General features: G+C 44.1%; 1 protein-coding gene and 1 long non-coding RNA gene across 2 annotated transcripts in view; one reads left to right on the top strand and one right to left on the bottom strand.

Moving 5' to 3' along the window:
• Rtkn2 (rhotekin 2) overlaps nt 1–18,943 on the bottom strand; it is a 70,380-nt gene that overhangs the window by 9,571 nt on the left and 41,866 nt on the right. Inside the window, exons 8-9 of the mRNA XM_021174955.3 lie at nt 13,409–13,515; nt 12,369–12,500 (exon numbers count right to left, since the gene is read on the bottom strand). Of these exons, the coding sequence (XP_021030614.1) occupies nt 12,369–12,500; nt 13,409–13,515 (239 nt within the window). The remainder of the gene's footprint in view (nt 1–12,368; nt 12,501–13,408; nt 13,516–18,943) is intronic.
• On the top strand, nt 12,610–13,530 carry LOC110303750 (uncharacterized). Its single transcript, XR_002378954.3, has 3 exons — nt 12,610–12,728; nt 12,912–12,936; nt 13,334–13,530. It is a non-coding gene; the product is annotated as an uncharacterized LOC110303750 (long non-coding RNA).

The raw sequence follows: 18,943 nt of genomic DNA, 5'->3' as shown, positions 1-18,943 counted from the left end.
GTATCTAGCACCCAGGATGTGGCTGCACGGTTGTGAAGAAAAGAATGAGACCGGGGAAAAACCACAGGTGAAGTGCATCACCAGGGCAGAATTCAGGACCAGCATCTAACCAAAACGCATCACTCACAGACTTTCCGAGAGAGAAGCAGATGATGCGACCCGATTCCTGCTTTACTTTTTCTACTGTCCAAAGGGTCGGTTTGGTTTGAGAGCACTGATCATGCGCGGTCCTTCTGTTCTCCAAGGACACTTTCCACTCGGCTCTTCTGGTTTGTGATGGACCTGGGATTATGGTGATGGGCGGCTTGCTGTGACTTTGCTCATCAGGATGTCCCTGTGCCCTGCTGCAGAGTAAGATGGGAGGGTTCCCTGGGAAGACCACGAGAGCTCAACTCTGCAGCAAAGACACACTCTGAGGTCACGAGGGCCTTTCCTTTTGGCTTTTATCACTTTGAATTAAAATGTGTTCCACCCTCTTCAGACAAGGCTACTGCTGCACCCAGGTTGTGGTTTTCCTTAAGCACCGTTCCTAAAAAAAACACTCTGGGGAAAACACTTGGGTCACCATGGGAGAAGAGGATTCTCAAGTCTCCTGTCCCACCAGAAATTGAAGATTGCAGATTCCTGTCAAGTGTACCTCCTGAGGGACTCCGTTAGTCTCTGGGACAACAGAAGCATCAGTAGGAAAAACAAAGGAGAGGGTTAGATTGAATTCTAGCCCTTGAATTCTAAACACATAACAAACTAACTCAATGGGCACTTTTGAAGGATGTTAGTTGTTTTGGTCACATGTACTCAAACACACACACAGACATGCACACACATACACACATGCACGCATGCACACAGCTCATCCTGCTGCCTCCAAGAGGTACCGTAGAGATAACCTAGCAGTAAACACAGGATGCTAAGAGATTGACAGCTTGCAGTTGGCAGTAAAAGACCTTAAGCAGCACCACAGATGGGTGCCATGAGGAGCCACTGGCTCAGATGTATTTTACACCTCTGTACATAGTCATGTGTTTTCAAAATATATTCCTGCTCCATACCAACTCCAACCAGCATTCCAAAACCTCAGAGATGCAAAGAGAGGAATTCAGATGATGGGAAGCTCTCATCTAAATGACTGTTTCTCCAACAAATAAACTATGTTGGCGGTGTGTTGAGGAAGGAAGGTGGGAACAGCAACAAAGACCATCCAAAACGCCAACTGATTCTAGTAAGGTCCTCCATCTGGAATTAGACCCAAATGGTTACAAAATCCTGGTTACTAGGAAATGGAAGCATTGCCTACATTATTATTATTATTACCTACATATGGCTACATGTATATAAAACATATTTTGCCGTTATACAGCTGGGAGATACATAAGTAAAATCCTTAGGATTGTACAGGAGAATAGAATGCTTAAGTGGGGCTCAATCACACTGTTCTGTACTGACTATCTTGAAAATTTAAAAATAAAGTATGTTGTTAAAAGGTCGCTTTCTTCCCTCTGAGTTGTCTGTGATCCAGGCAACATTTCCTTCCTTCCTCACAATATGTCATGAAGACAAGTTGATCTGGAATGAAAATAGCGGTGCTTAAAACCGACACCATCGACAACCCTCTTCCGGTCAGAAAAGCACCAGGGCAGCTGGGGCGCAGGGTCGCATGACACTCGCCAGCTACCCACAACACCCGCCACAGGATCTTAAGACTTCTGGTGAGTGGAGCACAGCTTCTGCTCCAATCCAATTGCGCGGGACCTGAGACTGCATTAGTTAGGGAAGCAGAAACCGGCCTGAGTAGGGCCACAGGCCTCATCCGGCCGGATCAGCGCCGGGGTAGCTGGAGCGCAGGGTTGCCTGACACCCGCCAGCTACCCACGACCCCCGCCGCAGGATTTTGAGACTGCTGGTGAGTGGAACACAGCTTCTGCTCCAGTCCAATCACGCGGGACCTGAGACTGCTCTGGTTGGGGAGAGAGAAATCCGGCCTACATAGGGCCACAACCCTCTTCCGGTCAGAAAAGCACCGGGGCAGCTGGGGCGCAGGGTCGGCTGACACTCGCCAGCTACCCACAACACCCGCCACAGGATCTTAAGACTTCTGGTGAGTGGAGCACAGCTTCTGCTCCAATCCAATTGCGCGGGACCTGAGACTGCATTAGTTAGGGAAGCAGAAACCGGCCTGAGTAGGGCCACAGGCCTCATCCGGCCGGATCAGCGCCGGGGTAGCGGGAGCGCAGGGTTGCCTGACCCCCGCCAGCTACCCACGACCCCCACCGCAGGATTTTGGGACTGCTGGTGAGTGGAACACAGCTTCTGCTCCAATCTTTAAACAGTGACAACGATAACAACTAACCCCAGAGATTACCAGATGGCGAAAGGTAAACGTAATAATCTTACTAACAGAAACCAAGACCACTCACCATCATCAGAACCCAGCACCCCCACTTCGCCCAGTCCAGGGCACCCCAACACACCGGAAAAGCTAGACACGGATTTAAAAGCATATCTCCTGATGATGATAGAGGACTTCAAGGAGGACTTTAATAACACACTTAAAGAAATGCAGGAGAACACTGCTAAACAGGCAGAAGACAATAAAGAGGAAGCACAAAAATCCCTTAAAGAATTGCAGGAGAACACTGCTAAAGAGTTACAAATCCTTAAAGAAAAACAGGATAACATAATCAAACAGGTAGAAGTCCTTACAGAAAAACAGGAAAACACATCCAAACAGATGATGGAAATGAACAAAACCATACTAGACCTAAAAAGGGAAGTAGACACAATAAAGAAAACCCAAAATGAGGCAACACTGGAGATAGAAACCCTAGGAAAGAAATCTGGAACCATAGATACGAGCATCAGCAACAGAATACAAGAGATGGAAGAGAGAATCTCAGGTGCAGAAGATTCCATAGAGAACATCGGCACAACAATCAAGGAAAATGTAAAATGCAAAAAGATCCTAACTCAAAACATCCAAGAAATACAGGACGCAATGAGAAGACCAAACCTACGGATAATAGGAGTGGATGAGAATGAAGATTTTCAACTCAAAGGACCAGCAAACATCTTCAACAAAATTATAGAAGAAAACTTCCCAAACCTAAAGAAAGAGATGCCCATGAACATACAAGAAGCCTACAGAACTCCAAATAGACTGGACCAGAAAAGAAATACCTCCCGACACATTATAATCAGAACAACAAATGCTCTAAATAAAGATAGAATACTAAAAGCAGTAAGAGAAAAAGGCCAAGTAACATATAAAGGCAAGCCTATCAGAATTACACCAGATTTTTCACCAGAGACTATGAAAGCCAGAAGATCCTGGACGGATGTTATACAGACACTAAAAGAACACAAATTCCAGCCCAGGCTACTATACCCAGCCAAACTCTCAATTAACATAGATGGAGAAACCAAAGTATTCCACGACAAAACCAAATTCACACATTATCTCTCCACGAATCCAGCCCTTCAAAGGATAATAACAGAAAAAAAACAATACAAGGACAGGAACCACGCCCTAGAAACAACAAGAAGGTAATCCCTCAACAAACCTAAAAGAAGACAGCCACAAGAACAAAATGCCAACTTTAACAACAATAATAACAGGAAACAACAATTACTTTTCCTTAATATCTCTTAATATCAATGGACTCAACTCCCCGATAAAAAGACATAGACTAACAAACTGGCTACACAAACAAGACCCAACATTTTGCTGCTTACAGGAAACTCATCTCAGAGAAAAGGATAGACACTACCTCAGAATGAAAGGATGGAAAACAATTTTCCAAGCAAATGGCATGAAGAAACAAGCTGGAGTAGCCATTCTAATATCTGATAAGATTGACTTCCAACCCAAAGTCATTAAAAAAGACAGGGAGGGACACTTCATACTCATCAAAGGTAAAATCCTCCAAGAGGAACTATCAATCCTGAATATCTATGCTCCAAATACAAAGGCAGCCACATTCATTAAAGAAACTTTAGTAAATCTCAAAGCACACATTGCACCTCATACAATAATAGTGGGAGACTTCAACACACCACTTTCACCAATGGACAGATCATGGAAACAGAAACTAAACAGGGACACAGTGAAACTAACAGAAATTATGAATCAAATGGATCTGGCAGATATCTACAGAACATTCTATCCTAAAACAAAAGGATATACCTTCTTCTCAGCACCTCATGGTACCTTCTCCAAAATTGACCACATAATTGGTCACAAAGCAGGCCTCAACAGATACAAAAATATTGAAATTGTCCCATGCATCCTATCAGATCACCATGGACTAAGGCTGATCTTCAATAACAAAATAAATAATAGAAAGCCAACCTTCACGTGGAAACTGAACAACACTCTTCTCAATGATACCTTGGTCAAGGAAGGAATAAAGAAAGAAATTAAGGACTTTTTAGAGTTCAATGAAAATGAAGCCACAACATACCCAAACTTATGGGACGCAATGAAAGCATTTCTAAGAGGAAAACTCATAGCTCTGAGTGCCTCCAAAAGGAAACTAGAGAGAGCACACATTAGCAGCTTGACAACACACCTAAAAGCACTAGAACAAAAGGAAGCAAATTCACCCAAGAGGAGTAGACGGCAGGAAATAATCAAACTCAGGGGTGAAATCAACCAAGTGGAAACAAGAAAAACTATTCAAAGAATCAACCAATCAAGGAGCTGGTTCTTTGAGAAAATCAACAAGATAGATAAACCCTTAGCCAGACTCACTAGAGGGCACAGGGAAAGCATCCTAATTAACAAAATCAGAAATGAAAAAGGAGACATAACAACAGATCCTGAAGACATCCAAAACACCATCAGATCCTTCTACCAAAGGCTATACTCAACAAAACTGGAGAACCTGGATGAAATGGAGAAGTTCCTAGACAGATACCAGGTACCAAAGTTGAATCAAGATCAGGTTAATGATCTAAACAGCCCTATATCCCCCAAAGAAATAGAAGCAGTCATTAATAGTCTCCCAACTAAAAAAAGCCCAGGACCAGATGGGTTTAGTGCAGAGTTCTATCAGACCTTCAAAGAAGATCTAATCCCAGTTCTTCACAAACTATTCCACAAAATAGAAACAGAAGGTACTCTACCCAACTCATTCTATGAAGCCACAATTACTCTGATACCTAAACCACAAAAAGACCCAACAAAGATAGAAAACTTCAGACCAATATCCCTTATGAATATTGATGCAAAAATCCTCAATAAAGTTCTTGCTAACCGAATCCAAGAACACATCAAAACAATCATCCATCCTGACCAAGCAGGTTTCATCCCAGGGATGCAGGGATGGTTCAATATACGGAAATCCATCAACGTAATCCAGTATATAAACAAACTCAAAGACAAAAACCACATGGTCATCTCGTTAGATGCGGAAAAAGCATTTGACAAGATCCAACACCCATTCATGATAAAAGTCTTGGAAAGATCAGGAATTCAAGGCCCATACCTAAACATGATAAAAGCAATCTACAGCAAACCAGTAGCCAACATCAAAGTAAATGGTCAGAAGCTTGAAGCAATCCCTCTAAAATCAGGGACTAGACAAGGCTGTCCACTTTCTCCATACCTATTCAACATTGTACTTGAAGTCCTAGCCAGAGCAATTCCACAACAAAAGGAGATCAAAGGGATACAAATTGGAAAAGATGAAGTCAAAATATCACTCTTTGCAGATGATATGATAGTATATATAAGTGACCCTAAAAATTCCACCAGAGAACTCCTAAGCCTGATAAACAGCTTCGGTGAAGTAGCTGGATATAAAATTAACTCAAACAAATCAATGGCCTTTCTCTACACAAAGAATAAACAGGCTGAGAAAGAAATTAGGGAAACAACACCCTTCTCAATAGTCACAAATAATATAAAATATCTTGGCGTGACTCTAACTAAGGAAGTGAAAGATCTGTATAATAAAAACTTCAAGTCTCTGAAGAAAGAAATTCTAGAAGATCTCAGAAGATGGAAAGATCTCCCATGCTCATGGATTGGCAGGATCAACATTGTAAAAATGGCTATCTTGCCAAAAGCAATCTACAGATTCAATGCAATCCCCATCAAAATTCCAAATCAATTCTTCAACGAATTAGAAAGTGCAATCTGCAAATTCATCTGGAATAACAAAAAACCTAGGATAGCAAAAACTCTTCTCAAGGATAAAAGAACCTCTGGTGGAATCACCATGCCGGACCTAAAGCTCTACTACAGAGCAATTGTGATAAAAACTGCATGATACTGGTATAGTGACAGACAAATAGACCAATGGAATAGAATTGAAGACCCAGAAATGAACCCACACACCTACGGTCACTTGATCTTCGACAAGGGAGCTAAAAACATCCAGTGGAAGAAAGACAGCATTTTCAACAAATGGTGCTGGCACAACTGGTTGTTAACATGTAGAAGAATGCGAATCGATCCATTCCTATCTCCTTGTACTAAGGTCAAGTCTAAGTGGATCAAGGAACTTCACATAAAACCAGAGACACTGAAACTTATAGAGGAGAAAGTGGGGAAAAGCCTTGAAGATATGGGCACAGGGGAAAAATTCCTGAATAGAACAGTAATGGCTTGTGCTGTAAGATCGAGAATTGACAAGTGGGACCTCATGAAACTACAAAGCTTCTGCAAGGCTAAAGACACCATCAATAAGACAAAAAAACCACCAACAGATTGGGAAAGGATCTTCACCTATCCTAAATCAGATAAGGGACTAATATCCAATATATATAAAGAACTCAAGAAGGTGGACTCCAGAAAGTCAAATAACCCCATTAAAAAATGGGCTCAGAACTGAACAAAGAATTCTCACCTGAGGAATACCGAATGGCAGAGAAACACCTGAAAAAATGTTCAACATCCTTAATCATCAGGGAAATGCAAATCAAAACAACCCTGAGATTCCACCTCACACCAGTCAGAATGGCTAAGATCAAAAATTCAGGTGACAGCAGATGCTGGCGAGGATGTGGAGAAAGAGGAACACTCCTCCATTGTTGGTGGGATTGCAAGCTTGTACAACCACTCTGGAAATCAGTCTGGCGGTTCCTCAGAAAATTGGACATAGTACTACCGGAGGATCCAGCAATACCTCTCCTGGGCATATATCCAGAAGATGTCCCAACCGGTAAAAAGGACACATGCTCCACTATGTTCATAGCAGCCCTATTTATAATAGTCAGAAGCTGGAAAGAACCCAGATGTCCCTCAACAGAGGAATGGATACAGAAATTATGGTACATTTACACAATGGAGTACTACTCAGCTATTAAAAAGAATGAATTTATGAAATTCCTAGCCAAATGGATGGACCTGGAGGGCATCATCTTGAGTGAAGTAACACAATCACAAAAGAACTCACACAATATGTATTCACTGATAAGTGGATATTAGCCCAAAACTTAGGATACCCAAGATATAAGATACAATTTGATAAACGCATGAAACTCAAGAAGAATGAAGACCAAAGTGTGGACACTGTGCACCTTCTTAGAATTGGGAACAAAACACCCAGGGAAGGAGTTACAGAGACAAAGTTCGTAGCTGTGATGAAAGGATGGACCATTTAGAGACTGCTGTATCCAGGGATCCATCCCATAATCAGCTTCTAAACGCTGAGACCATTGCATACACTAGCAAGATTTTGCTGAAAGGACCCAAATATAGCTGTCTCTTGTGAGATGATGCCGGGGCCTAGCAAACACAGGAGTGGATGTTCACAGTCAGCTATTGGATGTATCACAGGGCTCCCAATGGAGAAGCTAGAGAAAGTACCCAAGGAGCTAAAGGGATCTGCAACCCTATTGTTGGAACAACATGATGTACTAACCAGAACCCCGGAGCTCTTGTCTCTAGCTGCATATGTATCGAAAGATGGCCTAGTCGGCCATCAATGGAAAGAGAGGCCCATTGGACTTGCAAACTTTATATGCCCCAATATAGGGGATTGCCAGGGCCAAAAGAATGGGAATGGGTGGGTAGGGAAGTGGGGGGCCCTAGGGGGGACTTTTGGGATAGCATTGGAAATGTAATTGAGGAAAATATGTAATAAAAATATTAAAAATCAAAAAAAAAAGAAAACAAAACAAAAACAAAACAAACAAACAAAAAAAAAACCCGACACCATCGCTGACCCAGGTCTGGGGACGGAGCATGGGCACATCCACAGGACACAGAGAGGGGATGTCTGAACTGTGTATAGCGCGGTCATTGATTAAACCAAGCATCAGGCATGGCCAATATCAGTTTGAAATAGTTACCTTCAATTTCTACCGATAGCATCCATTGATTGTAAACGCCTCGTGAAAGGCACTACTAAATAACAGTTGTTGAGGCTATATTTAATCAAGGACAACTGTGTAGCTGACAGGCTTCCGATATCAAAATGATTACCATGAATGGGAAAACATGCCATGAGATCTGTGGTTACTGGGCTTTCTAAGTGCGTTTGATAAATATAATAGTTAAAAGCATGTTCGAGACAATTCAATAAAACCTATCACACTGAGTAGAGTTATTGATTGATTCAGCACAGATCTATTATAGAAATAACTGATGTCTAGTATGTAAATCAAAACAGACTGCTGATCTCGAAGACTCTAGCTTTTTCCCACCCTACCAGCCACAGATATAGCTTTGGCTAATAAAGCGCTTTCTGCAGTACACAGAGACTGTCCTTAAGTACCCGCCATTGAGTGTCTTGCCCAAACAACATTCAGGGTGAAGTTTTGTGAAGTTGAAGCAATCGCTTTGAAGTAAATCACCCTTTCAGATTTGGATTGAAAGTACGTGGGGAATAGCTTTTACGTTTTACTTCCCTTAATGTGACCATTTCCACAGATGGCTCCCTATGAAAATTAATGAACCGACTTGGCCTTACAGGAAATGTCATTTAGTGGGACAAGAATTACAGTCTGAGAGCAGAACCCCCACCCCCTGCAATCCAAGCTGAGAACTGTATCGGACATGTCACAGCTGAGCGGTTACCAAACTTAGCTGCTCACATGGTCTTTATGGTGGCCTTAAACACAAATACTATTGGAACATCACAAGAAAAGGCCATCAAGAAAATCTACCCCAGCACTTGGGAGGCAGAGGCAGGAAGATTTCTGAGTTCGAGGCCAGCCTGGTCTATGGAGTGAGTTCCAGGACAGCCAGGGCTACACAGAGAAACCCTATCTCAACCCCCCCCCCAAACAAACAAACAAAAAACAACAAACGAAAATCTACCATGTATTTTAAAGTCAAAAAATTAGGCAGATACAAAAATGTACGAGTTTATTACACGGTAAGAGGGAATGGGAAGGGGTTGGGGAAACGGCCAGTCCATGGGAACCACAGCGCAGTCCCCGGGCCAGCAGGGCACTAGCCAGCACCTTGCTTGGGGTAGGGAAGCTAATCGGGAGAGTCCTGCATTAAAAACTCAAGCCAAGCAGCCATTTTGGACAGCGAAGGGGTAATTTAAAGATCGACTATATGTATGTTGGGCCACACTGTTACATTTCTCAGCTGTTACAAACACAGGCGTGAAATAGCTGTTTCACAAATTGTGTTCCTCAGGGAGGTGTATCAGCCTTGGGTTCAAACACATCAGCAAAGAAATGAGACCAGGGAATAGACAGAAAAACACCACGGGTTTGTCAAATCAAAGGGGTTGGCCACGAGGCCGACCACTGTGTTTTTTCCGACTTTTCTGCACATCTGACTCACTTTCGGAACTGAGAAAAACTGGAATAAGCAATGACATAACCATCGTGTTTAGGGAGTGACAATACTCCTGGGACGGTGTGGCAGATTTGAATACCTAGATTGATGGAGGTTACTGTGAGCAGAAAGTTGTTAGGCCCATGGGAGGGCTAGGGGGAGGGCTCAGCAGAGAGGGAGGGGAGGGCTCAGCAGAGGGCGGGGGCTCAGCAGAGAGAGGGGAGGGCTCAGCAGAGGGCGGGGGCTCAGCAGAGAGAGGGGAGGGCTCAGCAGAAAGGGAGGGGAGGGCTCAGCAGAGGGGGGAGGGCTCAGCAGAGAGAGGGGAGGGCTCAGAAGAGGAAGGGGAGGCTCAGCAGAGAGGGAGGGGAGGGCTCAGCAGAGGGAGGGGAGGGCTCCAAAGGAGAGCACCTCTAGAGAACCAAGTCCCAGTGTGAACATACTCAAGTGGCCAATGTCTAGTATTTAAATCGCAACAAGATTGCGGATCTCAAAGACTCAACCTTCCTTCCTACCACTTTGGCTAATAAAGCACTTTCAAGCGGGTAGAGGTCAAATGTCATTCATGGGTGTTTCCTCCAGCTCTCCAGGCCAGACCTACACAATTTCCCTGAGAACATCCAGGCATCTACACTTCCCCCTCAGACACGACCTGAACTTAAAAAAGCATGTCAGGGTCACCAAAGGAAAACAAAGGCAGGCTGGGCCACGATTCGGTAATGGGAGCAAAGGACTTGGGTGCCTAGGGGTCTTGGAGCAAAGCAATCAATCAATGAACGTTGGCTGTGTTAGGGACGCAGGGGCAATCCCTCTCTCTGCAGTCACACTGCTTCAGCAACAGACTTCCTGTAGGTGATAATGTTACAGTTATATACAAAGCATCCTTCCTGGTAGTAGCAAGGTGCTGTTTGCAACTGATTTTCAAGTGACCCAGAAAGAGAAATAACCAGGAGAGAGAAGGCCATTAACAACAGTAGAAGGCTGGAAGGGCAGACTCGGGGAAGTCCTGTCTGTTCAAGAGCATGGCTGGCTGGCTTTCTATTGCAACCTTGTTTTACGTTTGAATTCTTCAAAGTAGTAAGAGACTAAAGAGAGTGCGTGAACAAAACAAAATACAAAGCTGGCAAACGATGAGATTGTTCACTAATAAAATTACATACTCCATAAACCCATTTTTCTAAACCAAGATAAGTTCATTATATTTTAATATGGAGGCATTATTTATTTATGTGTTTAAAGAATAACTCTTTAAATTTTTTTTAATTAAAGCTTTATCATGAAGAACTTGCAAATAAAAACATGAAGTTAAGTGGACTTTATGAGATTAAAAAGTCTTACTACACAACTTCCTTTGGGTAAAGAGCAAAAAAAAAATTTTTTTTTCTAAAAACTAGATAGATAAAAATATATTGCTGGAAAAGAACTAAAGAACTAAATTCAAGTCCAGACAGATCAGAAAAAAACCCATGGTTCCCAATGTATTCTGGAGTACGACTTTTACGTAAAATCACACGTGACTTTACGTCACTCTTTAGAGTAGAAGGTAGAAAGCACACAGCTAAAAGATGCTACGGTTCCTATCCAATCACCCGGTCCAGATAGGCCTCTTTACTGGAAAGAGTTAAAAAAAACAAAACAAAACAAAAAAAAAACAAATAGGCTTTGGCTCCAGAGACATTATTGAAAGTATTCTAGGGAAGGGTTCTGTCAGCGGAGGGCCGTAACAAAAGAGGCGAAGTCAAGATTGTCGTGAAAGAAACTCAGTCCTATGCTGACACACTTACTTCCCTACAGAATTTTACGTGAAAAGCTTGTAACTAGACAGCGATGTTGCTTTCTTGTGTCAAACCCGGATAAAGAACCTTGGCAGACACTCGGGTGGGATGGTCTAAGTGCAATCTGCATCCTCACATGTTCTAAGGCTTTCCTTTGCTGGCAGAGGTATGGCCAACTGCCCCTTCATTCCACAAGAAACGAGAAGGTCTTTTAATGAACTCGTTTGAGTATTAACAAGGAAGAACATCGCCATAGCCTGGGCTGACGATTTATGTTTATAGCATCCCTTAAACTCATGAAATGATATAAGTTAAAAAAAAAAAAACTTTTTAAATTTTAAAAAAGCCTTTTATTCATTTGTCTCTGTGAGTGTGTATGTTATGTGTACGCATGTGCTCTCAGAAGCCAGAAGAGGGTATGGGATCCCCTAGAGTGGGAGTTAAATCACTTTAGTGGCATGATGTGGGCACTGGGGACTGAATTCAGGTCCCCTGCAAGGGCAGGAAACCATCTTAAGCAATGCGCCAAGTCTCCAGCTCCCACAGATATCTCATCAAGGTGGGGTCATACATACTCTGGGCTTTAAGACCTGTCTGTTAGCATCCACTTCCATTATGATGTGTTCTTAGGGACTAGAGAGTGACTGGTCCCATCAGTAGCCTCTCCGTGCAAAGAAAGATAACATTCCGTTAATAACCCGTCTCCACAGCCCGTGGCTCCTTTTCTTCATGACGTCAAGGATGTCAAGAATAAACGCGACCATAAACTTCAGGAGCCACGATATCCTCACGAATACAGCATCTCAAAGGGCTGGGGCTACGGCTCAGTGCTCGCCCTGGAACTGCGAGCTGCTCACCTTGTCAACAGGAACCACCAGAGCTGGTTCCACTTTAGCTTCGATTTCTTCGGGGCCATAAAAACAGCGGAGTTTACCCCCTCTCAGAGCACAGTACAGCCTTCTCCAGCCAACCAGACCTTTTCCTGTTTGCTGGAAGAAAAAAAAAAAAAAAAAAGGCCAAACAACTATCAATCAATTTCCATCACAACCCCCTAAACTTTAACCCCAACTCAGTATTTACATAATCAGTGAAGGTTTTAGAACTTTAAAAACGGCATGGAATTAGCTATGCATCGGCTGTACAGTTAAGTCTGAGCACCTCAAACCCAAGAGCGGAGGAGACGCCTGGAGTTCTCAGAAGCATTAAGCAAAATGAAGGTAATTATTACCATACAATTTTACACACAGAAAATCATAAATCAACACAGATTTGGGAAAGCTAGTCTATTAGAATCTAGTGCTTAGAATTCTGCGGCAATTCATCAAAAGACTCAGAGAAATTATAAAAATAACTCTCTCCACACTGAAAATAATTTCCCTTCTTTTTTTTTCCCCCCCCAGAATACTAGAAGATGTTGACTACCTGGTAAGAATGCAGATTTTTCTTTCCTTCTAATGGAATCTTTTAGCAAAAAAAAAAAAAAAAAAAAAAAAAAAGCGCTATTGATTCATTGAAGCCCACAATTAATTATTTACTGAATAGAAATAACTATGGCCATGAATAAATCAGGAGGAGGTGGCCCAGAGGCAGCTTTGGAAGCCCAGAGGCTCAAACTGTGCCAAATGCTGTCTGCCAGAAGAGTATGTGAAAGGTGCTGCATAGCCAGGGTCAGCTTCCATAAGAGAATCACTGCCACCATCCTGTGCCTGTGTTTGTGGGATGGGGAGCCAGAGAGAACTGGAGAGACTGCCCCACAGTTATCCAGCCTCCATCCTTTCACGGCTCACATCTGACAATATTGAAAAAAAACTAACACTTTCAGAAAGGCCCCTCGAGCAAACGCCTGCATAGAGTCCGACTGGTACCCCACAGCCGAGGGACATGAGACGTGTTCTACCTGTTCATTAAGGAATCCTGCAAATGCATCTGCAGCCATGCAAGCTGGCTGGGCCACCAGCCGGCAGCACACGTTGCCATACAAGGGAAGCCAAAAGGAACACTCCTCTGTGTAAAGAAGAAAGGGAGGAAAGAGGCAAGTTATGAATTTACATTTAAGGTTGTTACACAGTCCAGAATTTTTCCTTTTCTTTAATTTTGTTTGCTTTATTGTTAACATATTTTAACATTCATCTGACATATAGGTTCACCTACCTGAATGCTAATGGCGTACCCAAGTATGTGAAAGAGGTCAGGACCGGTCCGGAACAACACCGTGGTCAACTGAAAGAGCAGCGGCCTCTAGTCTCTTGACTTCAGAAGCAATTATTCAAGGGGGCTGTTCAGAGTTTCACACAAAGTAGTCTACTGCACTGATTGGTGGTGACCAGATTTCCCCTCTTGCTCCAGTTTTCATTAGAATAATTAGTAAGGTGAGCCTCTAAGTGGAACATTATTTTACCCATGTTGAGATACTTAAACACCTTCGCCCTACTCCTTCCCCTCCTCCAGTTGAACAAGTACTCATGAGCCACGAGGGGCAGCCTTGAGGGTGAGCCCTGAGAGGGGAGGGGAGGAACTGTGAGGGCTTTCTGGGTGATGACATCAAGCAAGGAACAGGAGGAGGGGAGGGAGGAGAGAGAGTGGGGAGAGGTGAGAGAGGAGGAGGGAGAGTGGGAAGAAGAGGAAGGGACGAGGAGGAAGAGGGAGAGTAGGGAAAGGAGGAAGGAGAGGAGGAGGAAGAGTGCACAGAGGAGGAGGGAGAGGAGAAAGAGGCAGGACAGGAGGAGGGAGAGGGGAAGAGGCAGGAGAGGAGGAGGGAGAATGGGGAGAGTCGGAGAGAGAGGAAGCCATCAGTGTAAGGCATCAGAGCTTTAGTGAGCCGGCCAAGGGGTGTTCACACCAAGGCAGAGCTTACACAGCAGCTGTACAGCCTAGAAAGACTAGACTGAGCAGGGTGTACAGGCCTGGAGTGACGGGTAGCCTAGTGTGAGGAGTCCCAACCAAGCAGGAAAAAAAAAAAAAAAAAAAGAGTGACCATGTTGGTTGGGCGGCCCCAGCCCCCTGTGAACAATGAGAAGACACCATGATGTGGTGATTCACCAGTGCACTAAGCAAAAGGAGCAGTAGAACCCAGGGTTCACCCTTCCCCCGCCCCCAATCAGGGATGGAGCACAATGGGCTGGAATATCTTGGTATTCCAGGGAGGCAAGGCAGTACTCCAAGAGGAGCCGTGGAAGGGCTCACGCCTCTTGAATGTCTCCCTGCTACCACCTCTACAACATACACAACTTTAGAGTGAACAAGGACACTGGCACGTTGTGGCGCTCCTCTGACCAACAGGAGAGACACAGGCCTCCTATGGTAAGGCCAATAGGGAACGCTTGCTTACGCGACTTAGACTCACTGGCTCCAACCACAGAATGCATATGCATAGCCAGGGAGTCAGAAGACAACCTTAACAGTCAGAAACTCAGCAACGGCCACCAATAGGCAGAGAGCATGGCCCTGGAGATATACTCAGGTCACACAACAAGGCAGCATCCGGCAAGCACAAGGGAGGGCTTTCTCCCAAATAACCAGCACGTCTCTCTAAAGATGCTGTACTGGCTGGTTTTGTGTGTCAACTTGACACAGGCTGGAGTTATCACAGAGAAAAGAGCCTCCCTTGAGGAAATGCCTCCATGAGATCCAGCTGTAAGGCATTTTCTCAATTAGTGATCAAGGTGGGAGGGCCCTTGTGGGTGGTGCCATCCCTGGGCTGGTAGTCTTGGGTTCTATAAGAGAGCAAGCTGAGCAAACCAGGGGAAACAAGCCAGTAAAGAACATCCCTCCATGGCCTCTGCATCAGCTCCTGCTTCCTGACCTGCTTGAGTTCCTGTCCTGACTTCCTTTGGTGATGAACAGCCACGTGGAAAGTGTAAGCCAAATAAACCCTTTCCTCCCCAACTTGCTTCTTGGTCCTGATGTTTTGTGTGGGAATAGAAACCCTGACTAAGACAGATGCTAAGTTTGTGAGAGTCAAGAGGAGACTTGGGAATTGATGCAGGGGTGCTACGTCCTTTCAGTGGAGCAGGGCAGGAAGCAAGGGGTCTACATTAGAAAGAGCCTTGCTTGCAGAGGCAGGCGGTGGTGGTCAACGGTACTTAGCAGATGCTAAGGTTCCTGGGGTCTGTGAGACATGCTGAAAGCAGCTTGGTATCATGTGTGGGGGAGGGAAGACCTTGGCAATAAACTTGTAAGTTTTCTGTTTTAAGTTGGACATTATTTTGAAAAGTCCTCTCGCCGGGCGTGGTGGCGTACGCCTTTAATCCCAGCACTCGGGAGGCAGAGGCAGGCGGATTTCTGAGTTCGAGGCCAGCCTGATCTACAAAGTGAGTTCCAGGACAGCCAGGGCTATACAGAGAAACCCTGTCTCGAAAACCAAAAAAAAGAAAAGAAAAGTTCTCTCGACCAAATCAAACCAAAGCAGGGCCCAGAGTGAGCAGGGCTGGAGCAAGACAGGGGGTGGGGGGGACACAACAAACAAACAAACAAATGAACCACCCAACATGTTGGCATCTCTCTAAGGCAGCACAGCAGTAGGAATAAATCCCTCCTACCCATGTAGAAGAAAAGCGCCAGAAAATGTAACCTGTGTACAGGATGTACACAAATATCCAGTATGTGCCCTTGAAAGACCCACAACGTGAGGACTCCCTCACGTTCTGACTCAGGAGAGGCGACACCCCAAAATCACCCACAAGAAACGGTCTTGCTTCAACTTGCAAGAGGATTTTTATTCGAGAGCGTTCTCGGGCCCATGGTCATACACCACGCAGGGGTAGAGGACCATGGTGCCCCGAGTAGCTGAGTAAGGGGGTATTTAAAGGAAGAAACCACAATTCATGGAGGTGGGGAGGGTGTTGTTGGAAAATACCAAAAATACCAGTTAAGAGTCACAAGGAAGTATAAAGTCACAAGTGTCAGGTTATCTCTCAAGACAGTTTCTAAGAGCCCCTAACAATCTAAGAGCCCCTAAAGATAGCACATTTGCATTGCAGGTTCCAGTAATGGTCAGGGTGCCATTCTTTGAATTGAACCCAGGAAGCGGGTAGGTGGAGGAATGTCGCTATCTGTTTTATGACCAGTACCTGGAGCACTAAGCCACAAAGGCTACACTCCCAAGCCTGGGCCCAAAAGCCTCGAATTTTGTTTTTACTTTGCTATACTTTTTTAATACTTCTTCACCCTCATCTCAGGTTGTCCCACGTAAAAAAGATTTCTTTGAATGTTCACTGCATCCTGATATCTAGCTGTTGGCTGGAATTATTATTTACTTAAAACTTTAGAGACTTTGAAAAAAAAATACTGGTTTTGGGTAAAAATACAGTTCCGTTGTGATCTAGTTTGCTTTCTGTTGCTGTGATGAATATGGTGACCAAAAGTGATTCAGGGAGAAGAGGTTCCGTTCCGCTTATACTTCCAGATAATAGTCCATCAATGAGGGAAGGCAGGGGAGGGAACTCAAGGCAGGAACCTGGAGGAATGCTAATTACCAGCTTGCTCTCTGGCTTCTGCTCAGCTAGGCTCACTATACAGCCCAGACCCACCTGCCTAGGGATGGGACCACCCACAGTGGGCCAGGCCTTCCTCTATCAATTAGCCAGCAAGAAAATGCTCCACAGACATGCCCACATGGAGCTGGATGGAGGAAATTCTTCAAACGGATTCTTCCTAGGTGTGTCAAGATATCAGACACTAACCAGGATACTGAGCATAAACTAAAATATACAGTAGTATATAAATAACCAAAGCTTAGTTATCAGTCAAGGAGGGAGCTGGTCTAAATAAAGAGACAAAGCTAAAACTACAGATCTTTAACAACTTCCCCATGCATCAGCCTATTATGGCCTACCACAATAGCATTCCTCTGGGACTAACGGAATGTGGTTTTTATTCAGGGCTCAGTAAAGGGGACCTGGTAGGATCCATGCATCTACACAAAGCACTCAGTGATGTCCAGGCACAGACACAAAGCAGTAAGTGGGAGTTATCTTTCCTACAACAAGCACTAAACAAAACAGAATCTCTCCACAGCCTAGCGTCTGAGCGACACATAAATTCCTTTTATATAGGAATCTCAAATTTATGAATGGCTTATGTTGTAAATATCTGTGAGTTGCTTTTTTTTTAAACTTAGAATGTAATTCCCTATGACGCAGAATCATCAATGATTTGTAGGCAAGTCCATAAAGTTTGTGCAATCAATAATGTATTTGAACCTAACACCCCACATCTAGTAATGTGCGTCTCATAAACTGAGCTCAGATTCCAGGTACGGAAAGGAAAAGTCCTCCTTCCTGCAGCATCCCTGAATGGAGATGTTAGGTCCCTTCCTGCATCACCCTTGAGAAGAGGATGCAGATATAGAATCCCTTCCTGTCATAGTCTTGAGGGCAGATGTAGCAGCATCCCATCCTAGCATCCTTGAAAGACACTGGGTCCCGAGCTCCACAAAGCAGTTGTCATATACTCTGCCTCCACCTGCCACCTCTTACCTGGGCTTTCTTACAGTCTCAGACTACTGAGGAATAAAACAACCACAGCTTCTCTGTGCTTCCCTCAAGAAAGAGGACCTCTAGGAGACTCAATTAACCTGAGTATCAATCTCTACACTTATAAAACACCACCTGCCTTAGGTTCCTATGTCCACAGTCCACGTATGGTATCGTCCATGCGCCTGGCACCTGCCAGCTCCCTCTCTGCTCACATCCCCAGGGCAGTCTCACTGCCCCAGTCACTCTGTCCATGTCTCATGGCCACTCTCAACCCTGTACCCAACACATCTCAAAGTACTTAATCATTCCTTCTGAACCAAGGGGACAAGATGGACAGACATGAAAGTACCAAGCATATTCCATAAAAATGCCTTTCAAAAGTGAAGTCAAAAGTCCCAGGACACCCCCCGCCCAAAGTTTTTCTAAAAGAAACTCTAAGGATTGTTTTGAGAAAAAAAAAGTGTGTGTGTGGGGGGGATCCCAAGTTCAAGATAATAGAAGTCAAGTCGTCCCCTATGAACAGTCAGAGCATGGGGTTAAGCTAGGTCAAGCTCAATGTACCTACCCTGTGACACTCAAAAACAAACAGAATTATGTTCTATAGCAAGAATGCACAGATTAGAGAAACACAGTCTATCCTTCTAAAGTTTTCATGCTGTCTTAGAAAAAGTGAAAACAATCTCTTATTGTTTATTTTGGCGATTACAATTTAAGAGTAGGGGCTGGTGAGATGGCTCAGTGGGTAAGACTGCTTCTTCTGAAGGTCCTGAGTTCAAATCCCAGCAACCACATGGTGGCTCACAACCATCTGTAATGGGATCTGATGCCCTCATCTGGTGTGTCTGAAGACAGCTACAGTGTACTTATGTATAATAATAAATCTTAAAAAAACAATTTATGAGTAATTTCTAAGATATTAAAACATTATGCATAATTTTACAAACAGAGGGAAAATC

The sequence above is a fragment of the Mus caroli genome, unplaced genomic scaffold, assembly GCF_978045245.1.
Source record: "Mus caroli unplaced genomic scaffold, Mus_caroli_1 scaffold_9, whole genome shotgun sequence".
NCBI classification, from domain to species: Eukaryota; Metazoa; Chordata; class Mammalia; order Rodentia; family Muridae; genus Mus; species Mus caroli.
The sequence above is the reverse complement of the archived record's forward strand: the minus strand, read 5'-3'. Positions and strand labels throughout refer to the sequence as shown.